Source organism: Anomaloglossus baeobatrachus, chromosome 6 (assembly GCF_048569485.1).
Source record: "Anomaloglossus baeobatrachus isolate aAnoBae1 chromosome 6, aAnoBae1.hap1, whole genome shotgun sequence".
NCBI lineage: Eukaryota > Metazoa > Chordata > Amphibia > Anura > Aromobatidae > Anomaloglossus > Anomaloglossus baeobatrachus.
This window is the reverse complement of record NC_134358.1, coordinates 162,763,073-162,779,770: the sequence shown is the minus strand read 5'-3', so window position 1 is coordinate 162,779,770 and position 16,698 is coordinate 162,763,073. Positions and strand designations below refer to the sequence as shown.

The following is a 16,698-nucleotide window of genomic DNA, read 5'->3' as shown; positions in this document are numbered from 1 at the left end:
CAGCGCTAATGGCGGCGGTTTCTCAATAAAGTACACAGTCTGTCACACGGTTCTTCAGGCGCACAGTACCCGGTTAGACCGGGCACGAAATCCTGTTCGTGACGCCAAAAGTTGACTCGCCCACCCCAGGGCTATGGGACACCCGGTGCCGGGCCGGACTAGTCCGGTGGTAGTCAGTGGTGGCTGGGCCCGGCTCCGTGGCCCTGGTGGGTGTCAGTAGAGTATGTGGCTTGGTTGTTAAAGGGTGTTCGTGACGCCACCTGTGGTATGCGGCTATTAAGCCGCCGCTGCTGTGTGAGGCCTCCGGGATGATGTTATGGCAGCAGTGTTGGTACTGCTCCCCACAGGTGGAGCAATGCCCGGGGCACAGTTGGTGCTTGTAAGTGTCTATGTAGGTGGAATAACAGAGACGAGTCCAAGGTGCAGTTCCAGTTCTTTTACTCACTGTTTCTGTCACACTTGCAAGGACCCTCAGACTGCTGGGACCACCGTCAGGGACCTCCGCCGTATCTGGATGGTTCCGAGCGTGAAATCCGGTTTCCTCTCTTTAGTGTCCCTTTTTCCTGCTGACTTCACTAGCCTTGCCTTAGGTAGATGGACTTGGCTTGGCCTCCATTACAGCCTCCAGGCTGGGGGGTCACCTGTCGGCTGATTACCCCTTTTCTGAAGATCTGCTCTGGGTTCTGGCCCTGGGAGCTTGCAATTCCCTGGGCCTCGGTTTTTACTGTCTGGAGACTGTCTTTTCACTCCTTCAGTGTCTAGGGACCGTCCCCTGTCGCAGCTGGTCACTCCACCGTTGTCACTGTGGAACGGGCCACCGCAGCCTGCAGCTACCCGTAGCGCCTCTGGGCCCTCGGCAGCGGTACCCAACAAGGACTGCTCGTGGCACCTTACAGGACTACTCGTGGCCCTGCAACCCTTTCTCTCTTCTCGTCCTACATGCTGGCTCCTCACTCTCCCACTCCCCTGAGCGAACTGACTAAACTTCACCTTCCTGTCTCTGTCTGCTCTCTGGTGGCTCCTCCCACCTCCCCAGTTGCTAAGCTACCACCCTATGGGAGCAGGGATGGGTCTTACAGCCCCTCTCAGCATGCAGCATGGGAGGGTTGCCTGCCACTTTCCCTGGTCCTGTGTGTCCCTAGCAATGGGTGTAGTGTGAATTTACCAGGAAACCGGAGTTCACCCTCTTCCTCTCCCAGAATGGGGCATCACACCGCAGATGGGGTGCAATGACCTGTGGCGACGGAAGCCTCAGGGGCGCCACAACAACCAAGAGGTGGGCTGTGAATAAAGAAGCGAGTACCTGGGAGAGATCCCCGATCAGTGATCCGTGGGGGCGGCACACCCACCGCTAACCTGACGTGACACACACCGCAGTGCCGGGCATCAGCCACTAAGCATCTGTCGGGACGCACCAATCACGAGATGCAGTTTTGGATGACTGCATTTATTTTACCATATAATGTACAGGGAAATAGCTACAAACTGTAAAGTGCAGTGATAAAAAAAAAAAATAAAAATCTGCCATTCTGTCTTTTATTTGTTTTTATGGCATTGATTGCACAATAAAAATGACCTTTCAATAGGAATCTCCAGGACAGAACGATTACGCCAATATCAAACTTGCAGTTAATCTGCAGGTTAATAGCGTTCCAGAGCCGCCCGGCCGCCCTCCAGCTACTGGGAGCAATGAACCTTATTTCAGTCATAGAGGTGCGGCCATTGCAACGTCTATCACCGCTCAGCACACAGTGAGCTGATCTGTAACTGCACTCCAGCACTGACTGACAGCAGACAACTTAATGCATCAGTGCTGAGCCGGATATCAGTCAGTGACGCAGCAGAGGCGGCTGTCAGTAAGTGGTGGCGCACAGCAGAGACAGCTGTAAGTTAGTGCCGGGGTACGGCAGAGCCAGCTGTCAGTGCCAGAGCGAGGCAGAGCCGGCTGTAGGTCATTGCAGGGGAGTGGCAGACCCAGCTGTCAGGCAGTGCCAGAATGCGGCAGAGCCAGCTGTCAATCAGTTCCGAGGCGCGGCAGAGACAGCTGTCAGTCAGTGCCGGGGCGCGGCAAAGCTGGCTGTCAGTCAGTGCCGGGGTGCGGTTACAACTTGGCTCAGTGCCGGCTGTTAGTCAGTGGCAGAGTCGGCTGTCAGTCAGTGCAGGGGCGCAGCAACGCCGGCTGTCAGTCAGTGCCGGGGCGAGGCAAAGCTGGCTGTCAGTCAGTGCCGGGGTGCGGTTACAACTTGGCTCACTGTGTGCTGAGCAGTGACAGATTCCACGGCAGCTGCTCTTCTGTGACTGAAATAAGGTTAATTTGCTCCCAGTAGCCAGGAGGGCGGCCGGGTGGCTCTGGAATGCTATTAACCTGCAGATTAACCGTATATCTGCAGGTTAATAGCATTTTGGGAAGTGACAGGTTCCCTTTAACCCCTTCACCCCCAGGCAATTTTGCTTTATTTTCCTTTTTCATTTTTCCCTCCCCTTCTTCAAAGAGCGATAGATGTTTTTATTTTTCCATCCCTAGAGCCGTATTTTTTGCTGGACGATTCGTACTTTTCAATAACACCATTCATTTTATCACTTGAAATCAGGAAATAAACTTCCAAGTGTTTAAATTGCAAAAACAAAAAAGTGCAATTTCAAAATAATTTTTATTTTTACCATGTTTACTACACAGTAAAACTGACCTAACAACATAATTCTCCAGGGCAGTACGATTACATAAATAACAAACATGCATAGTTTTGTTTTTTCGATTACTTACATGGTGTGAAGAAAAAAACCCTGAAATTTGAGGAAAAAAAAAACAAGAAAAAAAATCTTTGTTGTGTCGCCATTTTTGTTTAGACGTTTGGGATATTGGGGTGTATGAGGTTTCTTGTGCACTGAGCTGACATATTTATTGGTACCATTTTGGGGTTGTTGTGATGTTTTGATGTCTCTTATTGCATTCAGCCATTTGATTTTTTTTCTCATTACAGTGTTTACCGATCAGGTAACTTATTGTATATTTTGATAGATTGGACTCTTACGAATGCAGCGTTATCAAATATGTGTATTTGTTATTTCTAATGGGCAAAAAGGGGGGTGATTTGAACTTTTGGGGGTGGGGGGGCGTAATTTTTAAATTTTTTTTTTTTTTTTTTTACTGTATTTAATAGTCCCCGTAGCGGACTGGAAGCTGCAATTGTCTGATCTCTTGTGCTATACGTAGCAGTACATCAGCTATACGGGAATATATGCAGACAGTGAACGGAAATCTCCAGGCCGGTGACCTCGAGCAGTCAATCATAAGAAAAAAAAGAGGGAAGAGAAAATAGGATCCAGCTCAGTAAAAAAATATTTATTTAGACTAGATTATTAAAAATATAAATCTCCAAGTCATAAAAGAAAAGGAGATAAAAAAAAAAAATCACATGTGAACTTTACGCGTTTCAGACTAACACGAGGCCTTGTTCATAGGTATACTAAATAATGGTTTCCAACCAATATATACCCATATCCTCCTCCAGAAATCACGTCACAGGGATCCACACTTGTGACTCAACAATCATAAACATTCATATATCTAGAATCTCAAAATATGGTACATTCATCAAATCATCGCCATCATTTATACCCGGGGGGAAGAGCGCATTCTGCTTTAAAAGCCAATACAATTCTCCCTTGAAGTCTCCTAGTCTATTTCCTTCCCTCTTGGGTTTATTAACCCATTCAATCCCCTTCAAAGAAGAAGCTATACCTTCAGGGCATTCATGAAAGTGTGTAGATGGCCCCGATGATGAGCGGGTTATTGTTAATGAGAGGTAAAATGTTCCGCTATTCTTCTTTTAACCACACGTGTTGTGCAACCTATATAATATTTTGGCATATTGTACGGCTAGCCATAGACTGAGGGGTGATGCAATTTTCTACACTATTTTCTGCACTCCTACTCATGCAGTCTATGGCGGACCCACAGCAGCCAATCACAGTACGGGTTTGAAAGCTGCTCTGTGATTGGTTACTGGGGGCGACAAAGGCAGTTTGTCTGTTATGACAGTTTTCCATAATCTCCATCTTGGATCATCGGTCCTAATAGCAGAAGCTGCCGGTGACCTGAGATCCCATCTTCTCACATGTGTCACATGAAAAAGTAACAGATCGTTTGGACCTTAAAATTAAGGAAAAAGGCAGCAGCACGGGTAACGTCTCAACTTCACCTTAAAGGCGCCTGTAAACTTCTATGGTGTCTCTATATTTATTACTGCTAAGACTCGGGTTACATCCGCACCACAGCCGCCATCACAGGTTCTGTCATATTGTTTTCTGGTAAAATGATGACTCCGTGATGGAATATAATGGGCCACCGAATTCTCTTATGACACTGATAGAGATGTGAACACAGCCCAAGACGTCTTAGTGAAGCTGCAGTCACCTACAACAGTTACATTAGACACTAAGGATCACATATGTCCGACACTTGCCAACTCAATTGTTCCCTTGTGACTTTGCCCAGCCATAGTCGTCTTACTGCTAAGTGATGGAATTGAGGGGGTGCCATGTTAAAGATTGACATTTGCATCCCCCCACTCTACAATTATTAAAGGGAACCAGATGTCCAATAATGCTCTTAAGCATTAGGAAGGTGCTATTAGGAAGGTGCTCCGCAATACTAAGAGAAAATTAAAGGGAACCTGTCAGATGGAATGCTATGAAGTTAATATGCAGGTTAATTGTATCCAGAACCTGCCCGTTGCCTGCACGATAAACCCCACTGCTGGGAGGAAATTTACTTTAATCCTCCCAGCAGCATTCAGGTTTCAGTCATGGAGGCAGTGCTGGTGTAGGTTCAGTCACCACTCAGTGTTTGTAGAGTGGTAGCTGTAATTGTGCACCCCGCAGTGACTGACCGCAGGTCTAATGATCGTCTGTTAATCAGTGCAGAGGGGGTTACTCCATACACAGAGCGGTGACTGAATCCGTGACGACGCAAGTTGAAATGGAGGGGAGGCGAATGCTAGATGATAAAACTGCACACTGGTACGGCTTGGCAGCCCGCCTGATCTAATAGAAGGGCGTCACCTAATAGGCTGCGGGTTTGTGACTGTGCCATCTGCATGTGAACAGCGCTCTATGCAAGTCACCAGTGTGCAGTTTTATTATCTAGCATTCGCCTCCCCTCCATTCCATGGAGGTGTGTGTGTGTGATCTGCTTCATCTGCACCTGTGATGCTTCCACATTAGTGGGGGTTTAGCTGTATCCTGGTAGAGCATTAGCTTTTGGCCTGGGCGATGTACACACTGCAGCCCAACTTGCTGTGAGTAATACTTGATTTTTGGAGGACATTGTCCTCTTTTTGTTGCTATTTTTATACCTCCATGACTGAAAATGGAACGCTGCTGGGATGATTAAAATTAATTTCCTTCCAACAGCAGGGTTCAATGTGCAGGTTCAGAATGCTATTAACCTGCAGATTATCCCCATATCTGCAGGGTAATAGCATTTTTCCACATGACCAGTTCCCTTTAACTTTATTTCTTGTGGGAGCCGCTAGCTTTCAGTAATGTTGGTGTTCCGGCTATACTGTTAGAGGCAGTTGTGAGCACATATCGGCACTTTGACTAACAGCTCGTTCAGTAGTGCGTCAGTGAAGAGTTTTTTCAGTACTTGGTGCGGCTCCTCTACAAAAAAACCCCTGAAAAGTTGCTAAAAATGCTTTAACCACTTTGCTGGTCATTTGCTCCGTCTTTTAAGCTTTAGGCCTTGTGCGCACACTGTGGGGTTTTTTGCCGCGATTTTGCGTAAGAAGCGGCAAAAAATGCATGCCAAGGATGATTTTTTTTTTTTACCACAAACATGCATCTTTGTGTTCATCGTAAGATGCAGCGTGCGCACACAGCCTTATTCTTTGCATCAGATTTTGAAATATGACTGGTGCTGGAAAAAAAAAAACAAGTGCATGTCACTGATTTGGAGCAGCTCCACATGGAATCCACTCCAAACTAGGCACTGTCCAATCAGAGGGTTGCAAAAAAAATTGAGCTAATCCAAAATGCTTAAAAAATGCTTCAAGAAAATTAAACTTCTTTGGTTGCTTCAAAAATACTCTGTGTTCCCAAAAGGAAGACATTTTTTTCAGGCAGCTGTGCTCTGAAACCCACCGAAAAACGCACTTAAAAATGCTAAAAAGAATTAACATGAATGCACAGCAGTATCAATATGGCTTGCTGTGCTGTGCTGTGCTGTGCTGTGCTGTGCTGTGCTGTGCTGTGCTGTGCTGTGCTGTGCTGTGCGTATGTTAAGCCTTTTTTAACATCTTTTATCCGCTTCAGGCTTTCAAAGCGACTCAGGAACACTGGCAAAATATGCTGTAGAAATGGAGCAGCAATGTTGTGCAAACACTCCACATACAATGCAGAAAATTTGCAGCTTGAGCAATTTACCCTTATCGTAATAATGGGATATAATCCAAAAAGTAGAATATTTTTTTGTGACAGGAATCATAGTAAGATGAAATTGATATATTTCAAATCTCTCCCTTTCTCACGAAATGCCCAGCCAAGGTTGCATATTTTGTGTGAGTTATAAAATCAGGGGGGCAATTGCTTATTTTCGGTGTATGGTTGATGTGATACCCAGTTGATTTTCCCTTGGCCACATAGCATTGGACAGCATCACACACGGCGACGTTATATGATACCCAGTTGGTTCTCCCTTGCCCTCCATTACACACTGCGATGTTATGTGATACCCAGTTGGTTTTCCCTTGCCCTCCATCACACATGGCAACATTATATGACACCCAGTTGGTTTTCCCTTACCCGGATAGCATTTTATAGCATAACACAGCGACGTTATTTGGGAGATCATCCTCCAGATCACTGTCCATACTGTAGCTGTGAAGAGCTTTATTATATGGTTACATGTGTATATATACCTTGTGCTCAGATTTGTTTTTTTTTTTCCTCCCCTCTTTCAGTGGTTGTAAAGAAATATGTCTGTAAAACCAAGACCAGTGCGATATGATCTAAAAACACTGCTGGAGGGCCTTAGCCGAGCTGTCGTAACCACCCAACCCACAGACATTGTCCACTTTGCGTCATACTATTTTGTGCAATTATTACATTACAAACAAGGTAACTCTAGGCTTACATGAGAAGTCTGGGTTTTGTGACTATGTATGGTTGGCTTAAAGTGGTTGTCCCATATTCTCAGTCAGGAACACACTGCTCCCCAGCCTCTGGGCTTCCTGGGACACACTGCTCCCCAACCTCTGGGCTTCCTGGAAAGCACTGCTCCTCAGCCTCTGGGATTCCTGGAACAAACTGCTCCCCAGCCTCTGGGCTTCCTGGAACACACTGCTCCCCAGCCTCTGGGCTTCCTGGAACACACTGCTCCCCAGTCTCTAGGGTTCCAGGAACACACTGCTCTCCAGCCTCTGGACTTCCTGGAACACACTGCTCCCCAGCCTCTGGGCTTCCTGGAACGCACTGCTCCCCAGTCTCTAGGGTTCCAGGAACACACTGCTCTCCAGCCTCTGGGCTTCCTGGAACGCACTGCTCCCCAGTCTCTAGGGTTTAAGGAACACACTGCTCTCCAGCCTCTGGACTTCCTGGAACACACTGCTCCCCAGCCTCTGGGCTTCCTGGAACACACTGCTCCCCAGCCTCTGGGCTTCCTGGAACACACTGCTCCCCAACCTCTGGGTTTCCTGGAACACACTGCTCCCCAGCCTCTGGGGTTCCAGGAACACACTGCTCTCCAGCCTCTGGGGTTCCAGGAACACACTGCTCTCCATCCTCTAGACTTCCTGGAACGCACTGCTCCCCAGCCTCTAGGCTTCCTGGAACGCACTGCTCCCCAGCCTCTGGGCTTCCTGGAACGCACTGCTCCCCAGCCTCTGGGCTTCCTGGAACGCACTGCTCCCCAGCCTCTGGGCTTCCTGGAACACACTGCTCCCCAGCCTCTGGGCTTCCTGGAACACACTGCTCCCCAGCCTCTGGACTTCCTGGAACACACTGCTCCCCAGCCTCTGGGTTTCCTGGAACGCACTGCTCCCCAGCCTCTGGGCTTCCTGGAACACACTGCTCCCCAGCCTCTGGGCTTCCTGGAACACACTGCTCCCCAGCCTTTGGGCTTCCTGCCGGCTTGGGAGTGGCACACTTGTGATTTAGTGACATCGCTATGCCTGTGGCCCTAACAGTGCACTCTCCGATGCTGTTATGTGAGGCGTTGCCTAATATATTGTAGAGGTATTGAAGCGGATCAGGCACTAATACTGTTCTCCACCTGATCCTGGCCAGCTTCACAGCAGCACTAACAATCTCTATTGGAAAGAGCTTGTGTGACTGCTCATGCCCAGCCAAACTGTAGTAGTGGTCGGTAACCTAGGCAATGAGCCATAAACTATAACATTAACATTCACTCAATTCTTGAGATCAGAAAGGTTTTTTAAAAAGTAAATTTCAAAGGTGCAATTTACAATTTTACAAATTAACAAACGTGGGGATAACCCTTTAAGGCCAGGTCAGTTTTGCGGAACCTAACAGGGGAAATGTATTAATGGACTAAAATCAGATTCCTGTCAATAAAATTTACTCCATAATTTACAACTTGTTCTTGTTTTTCATTTATCTCTTTATTTTTATTTATTTATTTTTTAAAAAGTGGACAGACTTTAGTGAAAAGGGATGGGATGTAATTAGAGAATTTGTATTTTATTTATAGAAAACCCTTCAATGGACTTTAAGGACCTTGTTGAAGAATTTCAGCGCAGACAAGGTAATTATACTCCTACATACTGTACTCAGCTGTATAAAGAGAAGCATTGATTGAATGTTTTAAAGGGAATTTGTCATGTGAAAAATGGTCTTAATCTGCAGATATGGGGTTAATCTACAGTTTAATAGATCTGCCTGGCGCCCGTGCTTAGAGCCCGACTCCTGGGAGGAAATTAACTTTATTCCTACCAACAGGGTTAGGCTTCCAGACATAGGTGTGGTGCTGGCGCAATTTCAATCATGGCTCAGTGTATAGAGAGCGGCAGCTGTAATCGTGCCCTTAATACTGACTGACAGCATGCAGAGCGGTCTGTCAGTCAGTTCAGGGGGTATGGTTACAGCTCACTATACATTCAGTGAGCTCTGACCTAGCGCCATCCCTATGCCTGGGAGCTGAATGCTACCGCGAGGAATAAAATTATTTTCCTCCTGGCGGCGGCGCTCTAAGTGTGGGAGCCAGCCAGGTTAAAAATGCTATGAAAATGCAGAGTAACCCCATATCTGCAGGTTATTAGCGTTTATTCACATGACAGGTTCCCTTTAAACTAACATTAGAATCCTGTCATTGGTTATTAAAAATTTAATATTCCCGTTTAACGCCTTAATGACTGGGCAGTTTTTTTTATTTTTGCGACGGCCACTTTTTACATTGTCACACTATAAGTCTACGAGACTCAGAATGAGGATAGAGAGCCTTGTTCTGAATCCTCATTAACATCTCAGTATATTTTCATCAGTGTATGTATGCCAAAACCACGAGTGGAACAGAGAAAAACTATCACTGAAAGACTGAAATCTGTTCTGTGTTTAGAGACACCACTGGTTTTGACATACAAACACTGTTAATACTAATATTAGCAAATACCTCCAATTAGAAATGTAGTATAGTTCTCCTGATTCACTATATCGCTTACCTCATGTTCAGGGCATTGCAGGACCTTAGATATTCATGGTTATGACCACTAACTAACTAACTGTGACTATATGCTTAGTTGTAACCATGGATACCTAAGGTCCTGCAATGCCCTGAACATGAGGTAAGCAATATAGTGAATCAGGTGAACTATACTACATTGCTAATTGGAGGTATTTGCTATAATTATTATTATTATTATTACACCTACTACATATTGGGATATGATCTTGGAGATGGGACTAACCCATTAAGTGCAGCTTGAAGGAAAACATTGATGTTTAGCATTTTTACTATGTACCGCCCCTGCAGCAGTCAGACTGCTCGGATCCGAGGTTGCTGTGGCTCGAGGGTCTCCGGACCCGGGGGCTTGCGGCCACTCGAAAATAAAAAGGGGGCTATTTACAGGGGATTAGTGTTCATGACGCCACCCGTGGTTCGCAGTAAGGGGAGTACCGCCGCTGCCGATGGGAGTACCTGGGGGAGATGGAGTGGGGGAGCCAGATGACATTCCCTCCACAGGTAGGGGAGGACCCGGGACTCTGGATGGTGGAGGTGTAGGGAAACGTGGTGCAGTCTATGCGGCAGGCAGGACGCGGGGTGAGCAGCGTACTCACTCAGGCCGTGTGGATGTTGGTGCGACCATTAAGTAGACTCTGACACAGGAGTAAACCAAGTCTCTGGGTGCCGCTGCCACTCTGGGGAGCTCGTCCGGGAATCTGTCCCCGTTGGTATTGCTAATGGTCGTGGGCCTGCCTCCATACACTTGTGTTTAGACGTTTCTGAGTGACCCCTCAGCCTGAAGCTGTTGGGCTCCCGCTCCCTATAATTATATAGAGGAGCTGTGCTCTCGATGGCTGACACTTGGGATTTCAGTGAGCCGTATAAGCTGGAAAGCCCTATCCCCTTCGTTGTGTTTGATGCCTTCAATCTCTGAGCTCTTGGGGAAAGTTCATAAAGAGACTATCATCCACAGGTTAATTATCAGGTTGCGTGAAGCTACTCACTGATCTAGGGTGCAGTACCCCGACGTGCTCTGTACCGGTCCGGTTACTAGATTTTCCGGTGCCGACCATTCTCCAAAACTAAGACTGAGCACCTTTCTCCAATACTCTGTGACCGAGGCTCCGACTCCTCCGGTCCCAGATCACCGTCTATGACCTAACGAAAGTCTCCCAGGGAGCTACAACTCCCCCAGCTCCTCACTCTGAGGGCTACTAGTCGACTGACTATGTCCCTCCCACCAGTCTGCCTGACCCCTAGGCAGGTGGCTCTTTTCCAGCTAGACCACTCACTGGTGTGCCTGTCAGGGTGTGGTGTGAGGTGTGGCTAGGATTTGAATGCTGATGGAAGAAATACCTATAGTTAGGATCCCAGAACTATGGAGGGTGAGTTCTACACCATAAGGAAAAGGAGTGCAGTTCCCTGTGACACCCTGATAAAATCAGGGGCGTCACAACTACACCAGAAGGAACATAGGCAAAGCTATGTAGGTGGTCCTAACCTCCATGTTCTTCTTCATTTGTATGTTATAATCTACATGCCAGGTTATAAATCTCTGATCTTATTAACCTTAACACTTTTCTTCTCTTCACCACAGAGAATACACAGATACAATCTAGTCCAACTCAGATCACAATAAAATCAGAAATCTCATTCACTCAACCTATAAATGATAAGACAGGATCCGAAGTGGTAGAAAGTGAGAAAGAGCAATGGACTGTGAGACGAGATCCAATTTCTTGTAATTTGTCAGTGACTGAAGACATGCCCGCTGAAAGGGATACAGAAGAGGTAAAAGACCAGCCGCAAGAGCACATACAGTCAGGGGTGGAAGCTCCTTCAGATCAAGGTGCTGACCTAGCTGAGAGATCAGATAAAGTGTCCCAACCAACACACTCACAACCAACAAAAAACCTGGATAAGAAAGCCTGTTATGTTGGAATGGTCTGTAAAAAGTCAACTGACCAAGATGTTCACCCAACCACAAAAAGGCAAGATCTCCATGGACAGTATTCACTACCCGGAGATGTTCCACCAAATGGCAGACAAGCAGATCATGCTCCAGTCATCATTGCAAACATTTCAAAGCCATACCTCCCTAGAAACAAAACAATTTCCAGTGAGTTCCAGTATCCTGCAGACCAAGCATTAGCATCTGCTCCAGGGTCAGCTATGTACTTAGCTAAACAGACTGTAGGATCGTGGAAATCAGCGACTGATCTTCCACCTCATGAAGAAGCACAGTACAAGGTTATGTCTGGAACCACAGAAAACCTGCAAAGAACATCAGAATTGCCATCATCCAACCCTTACAAAAATCACAATTCTGTGGATAAACCAGTAAACGAAACATATTATGATCCCGCTTATATGTCTGGTAGAGAAACATCTACGATTCGCATCCATACTACCAGTCTCACTATGCCTGCAATGATCTCTACTGAAACATCACTTGCACATTACATGCCACCACCAAGCCACCTTCTACCTGAGTATATCCAAACTCTAACAGTGCAGGGTAGACATCCAACCCAGGACCCTGGACAACATGGATGTTCAGCTAGCATGGATGGATCTTCAGCTGCTTCAAGTAAGAACCGGCTTGATTTAAATCTGAAGCCAATGTCTAACTGGATGGGCAATTCAGGTAAGGGAAGAAAATTGTGTCTAAGGGGGAGGGGTGGAATATTAAGACCAGTAGATATTTGCAAATGTATTTGGATTTTCTGATTTTCATTGAAAAGGCTAAAATCTATGTAACCCACCATGTGTAGATTTGAAAGTCCATAGTATGTCACTAATCTGTTTAGATTTTTTTTTTTCTGCAGCACATGAATTTAATTTTTCAAAATCTTATTGAAGTGGGATTGATAATGTTAACCCCACCAAAAATGGATACCGTCCAGAAAATTACTTTAGTAGGAGTACAGGAGCTGAATTGCCAAACATATGGGGTGTTTAGTATCTGTAAATGGAGCACTCCACGGGGCCTGGGAAATACTCGTCACCAGGACGGTGAGGGGGCAGGAGGTGGTCACGGGTGGCCCTGCCCGGTTTCGTGACCCCCAAGGTGTCCACAAAAAGGAAAGTGGAAAAGGATGGTGGGATGATGAGGGTATTGGAAGTAGTAGTTGTCTCGTGATGCCATCTGTGGTGTGTGGCCAGGAATTGGACGCCGCTCCGGGTGCTGTCCTCTGGGAGAGATGGTTTTGCAGCTGGGATGGTTCAGCTCCCCACAGGTAGAGCTAGGCCCCAGGGAGGATGATGGGGGTGGGAGTTACCATTGGCGCCGGAGCGCGGGGCGCCGGCAATGAAGGGCTGATTCAGTAGTTGTGGTTCAAGGTTTTCACTCACTGTCAGGTTGTTGCCCTAGAAATATCGGTCTCTGCCGTGATGGGTCCCAGCCGATCCTGGATAATTCTGAGGTCACCGCCGGTGTTCCCACTGTCTCCTTTCTGGTCGGGGTCCCTCCAATCCTGTGGATGGAATGTGGAATGGGCTGTGGATGTTTCCTGCACTCTCCGCGGACCCTGAGAATCCCCGGTAGCTGTAGAGAGCCCGGGCTGAGCTGCCTGCTCCAAACCACAGGTCTTGAAGTGCTCCAGAAGTGTGAGGAAGAAAATGCCAGGACCGAGGTCCTGACTGTGCTCCTTACCCCAAGCTGTGCCCGGGGTCAGACTGCTCAAGTGTGTGGATGCTCCACCCTTTTCACCACGTGGTGCCCATCCCCCAGGTGGTTGTCCTAGTGACCGGGAAAGTGGCCTCGTGATGGCCACCCCCCCTATCTACCCTAGGCCAACCCCAGTGGGAAAGCACCTAACTGTGTGTGGTTTGTGAATGTGAGAAACACCAGTGATTAACCTCTTCCTTAGGCCCGTTTCACACGTCATTGAAAAACAGTGATGTTTTTCACTGGCGTGTAAAACACGCACATGTCCCTGCGTGTGCCACGATTCACGGCACACGTGGGTTGTCTAAGTGCAATCCGGGCTCCGTTCTCCGTGGCCCGTGATTGCACTTAGAAAACTACTCACCTGTGCGCGCTCCCGCTGTCCATGGTGCTGATCGCTCCCGCGGTGCAGCATCCGGCCGGCGGTGACCCCCGCAGCAGCTGCTTCCGGGTCGGCTGTGTCGCGCATAATGAATATGCGCGACAATAATGAGCCGGCTCAGAAGCAGCTGGCAGAACGGGCTGCAGAGGACATCGCTGGACGCCGGGTGAGTTAAAATGTTTTTTATGTTAAAAGCACGTTTTTTTCTGGCACGTGTTTCACGGACCACACCACTGCGTGGTCCGTGGAACATCAGTGATGCCAGAAAAAAATGGACATGTCTCCGTGCGGCAAACACGCACACGCGGGTACGCCGCACGGAGACTCGTGCAGTGAAAAATCACTGATGTGTGAGCAGACCCATTCATTATAATGGGTCTGCGTATGTCAGTGATTCTGGTACGTTTAAAACAAAGCACAAATGTACCAGAATCACTGACGTGTGAAAGGGGCCTTACTTGGGATGAGTACTGCACCTTAAGTGAGATGCAGTACTCGGTGGCGACTGAAGCCTCAGGGGCGCCACATAAGCAGATCTCATTACCCATGATCAGTTTCTGTCTGATTGTGTTTGCCTGGTGCTGTTGATTTAGTTTCTAATATTTCTAATAGGGCTTTTTACATTATGTTTTCACACCCTGTTTACTGTATATGTGGCACCCCTGAGGCTTCAGGTGCCACAGGGTATTGCACCACTTTTACGGGGTAATATCTATTCTGGGTTAGGAGGGGGTTAACTGTCGCTGCCTTCACAAAACCACACATACACAACAATAAGGTGCTTTCCCACAGGGAGGTGAACTAGGGCAGACAGGGTAGTGAGCTATCACGAAGCATGGAACTTCCCCAGTTGCTAGGACAACCACTGGGGGTGGCACCACTTGGGGTAGAAGTAGGCGCAACCATCTCATTACAGCAGACCTTTCCCGGGCACAGCTTGGGATAACATCTGAGACAGACAACAGGAGTTTCGTGTTACTCTCCCTTCGCGGGACCCGTGGCTTAGAGCAGGAGGCTCGGCCCGCGTTCCAGATAGCAAACCAGGGACATTTCACTAGAAAGATTTTCACGGGAACCGGCAGTGACCGCCTGCTATCTGGAATCGGCTGGAGCCCATTGTGGCAGAGATCGGTACTCTGGGGCAGCGCCTGAACTACTTGTGAGTAAAAGACCTGGAACCGCAGCCCCTGCCTCTGCCTCTCATTTGCCGATGCCATCGCCAAGCGCTGTGGCGCCAACAGGGACTACCACCAGCCCCGTCCATCTTCCCTCATCCTATGGGTAATTCCGTTCTGCCTATGGGGAGCGACACCATCCCGGCTGCGACCCTCATCATCAGCCCCCGAAAGCAGCACCCACAGCGGTTGCCCATCCCTGGCCGCGTACCACAGGTGGCGTCACGATCATAAGACTTTCCTAACTGTCACTACCACCCCCATCCTCCACCCTGCCTCCCGTCCACTGCATTCACTCCCTCCTGTACGTCTCGGGGTCACGTAACCGGGCTAGGCCAGCCCGTGACGACGCAGAGCATCTGCACTCCCGGCCCGGCGACATGTCGGGTGAAAACCCCTCGACTCCCGGGATGTTACCTTTTTCAACACGAACAGGATTTTGTGCCCGCAACCATTGGGTACTGTGCGCCTATTGAACTTTCTGTTTATGGACTGTGTATGGCGTATTAGAAAAATCAGCAGATGCCATTAACTGCAAAGAGCAGGAACAGAGGGGTCGTGCCATCGTGGGCGGAGCCCACTGCAAAGGGCGCGAACCAGAGTTCCGCTGCAAAGCCAGTCAGAAAGCAAAGACCAAAAGTAATATGTCTGCTGAGGAGGAAGCAGAGGCTGTCCCTGCTGCAGTAGCCACTGCTTCGGTAATCCCATTTACCATGCCTATCTTCCACGAGCAAACTGGCTGCCACAGTATTCCGGAGACGCCTACATCTTGTCTGACTTCAAGGAGCGACTGTATGGCTTGTTCCGTATCTACACCCTAACAGAGAGCCAGAAGGCCAATGTCCTCATTGCTCAGTTAACCGGAGCAGCCAGAAGAGAAGTCAAGTCTTGGCCTGAGGATGACAAAAGGGTGGTGAAGGACATTTTAGCTAAGCTGAAAGTAATCTTTGATACCCGTACACCATCTGAGATAAAAATGCGGTTTTATGGATGCAAGCAAAGGGCTCAGGAGAGCATACGGGATTATGCCTTCAATCTGCAGGAGGCAATGAGAGCAGTCAAGCAGGTGGAACCAGCAGAGGTGGGGGATGAAAATCGCTTACTGATTGACCAGTTTCTGTAGGGACTGCTGTCTGATGCCCACCAGGTCCAGCTGCGCATTATGGCCATGCAATACCCAGACATCAGCTTTGCCGAATCCAAAGATCGGGCCATCCGAGTGCTGCGTGAACCATCTCGGTCCAATTCTGTGTCTACTACCAAGTTAAAGGTGGATGCTAAAGAGCAGGCCATGGAAAAGGACCCCCCTGATGATTGGCAACTCCAAATTCAGGAATTCAGAGTTTGACAACCCACGAGAATGGCCCTGCTGTTATTAAGCTTTACACTGATTGTCTGATACAAATATGTATATGTGTATATATATATGTATATATATATGTATATATATATGTATATATATATATATATATATATATATATATATAATATATATATATATGATATAAGTGTGCATGTTCAAAAGGGTTGTCAACTACTTGGCCTGGGGAGGTATAAAAAGAATCAGTACTTACCTCCTGGACCAGCACTGCCCCTCTACACTCACAACTTTTACCCTTACTGGTGTCCTGGTATCAGCATCCGGCTGGGGCATAATTTGCCAATGCACAGATAGTGGCCGCAATTTAGCTACAGCCATCACATTTTGTCCAAACAAAAGAAACACTGTTTCTTCCAAATAGTGGAATAGTGATTTCCATCAGTGGAAATCTCCAATCGGAAGCTGGATAAA

The 16,698-nt window shown here is 47.7% G+C and overlaps 1 protein-coding gene across 2 annotated transcripts in view; it reads left to right on the top strand.

Annotated features, from left to right (window-relative positions):
- The first annotated feature begins 4,021 nt into the window (after positions 1–4,021).
- Positions 4,022–16,698, top strand: part of LOC142244173 (uncharacterized) — a 28,814-nt gene continuing 16,137 nt past the window's right edge. The window contains exons 1-4 of one of the 2 annotated variants that reach the window (XM_075316375.1): positions 4,022–4,184; positions 6,963–7,119; positions 8,711–8,764; positions 11,277–12,326. In XM_075316375.1, coding sequence (XP_075172490.1) covers positions 6,978–7,119; positions 8,711–8,764; positions 11,277–12,326 — 1,246 coding nt within the window. In that variant the 5' untranslated portion in view covers positions 4,022–4,184; positions 6,963–6,977. The remainder of the gene's footprint in view (positions 4,185–6,962; positions 7,120–8,710; positions 8,765–11,276; positions 12,327–16,698) is intronic. The other variant, XM_075316376.1, reaches the window with a different exon arrangement.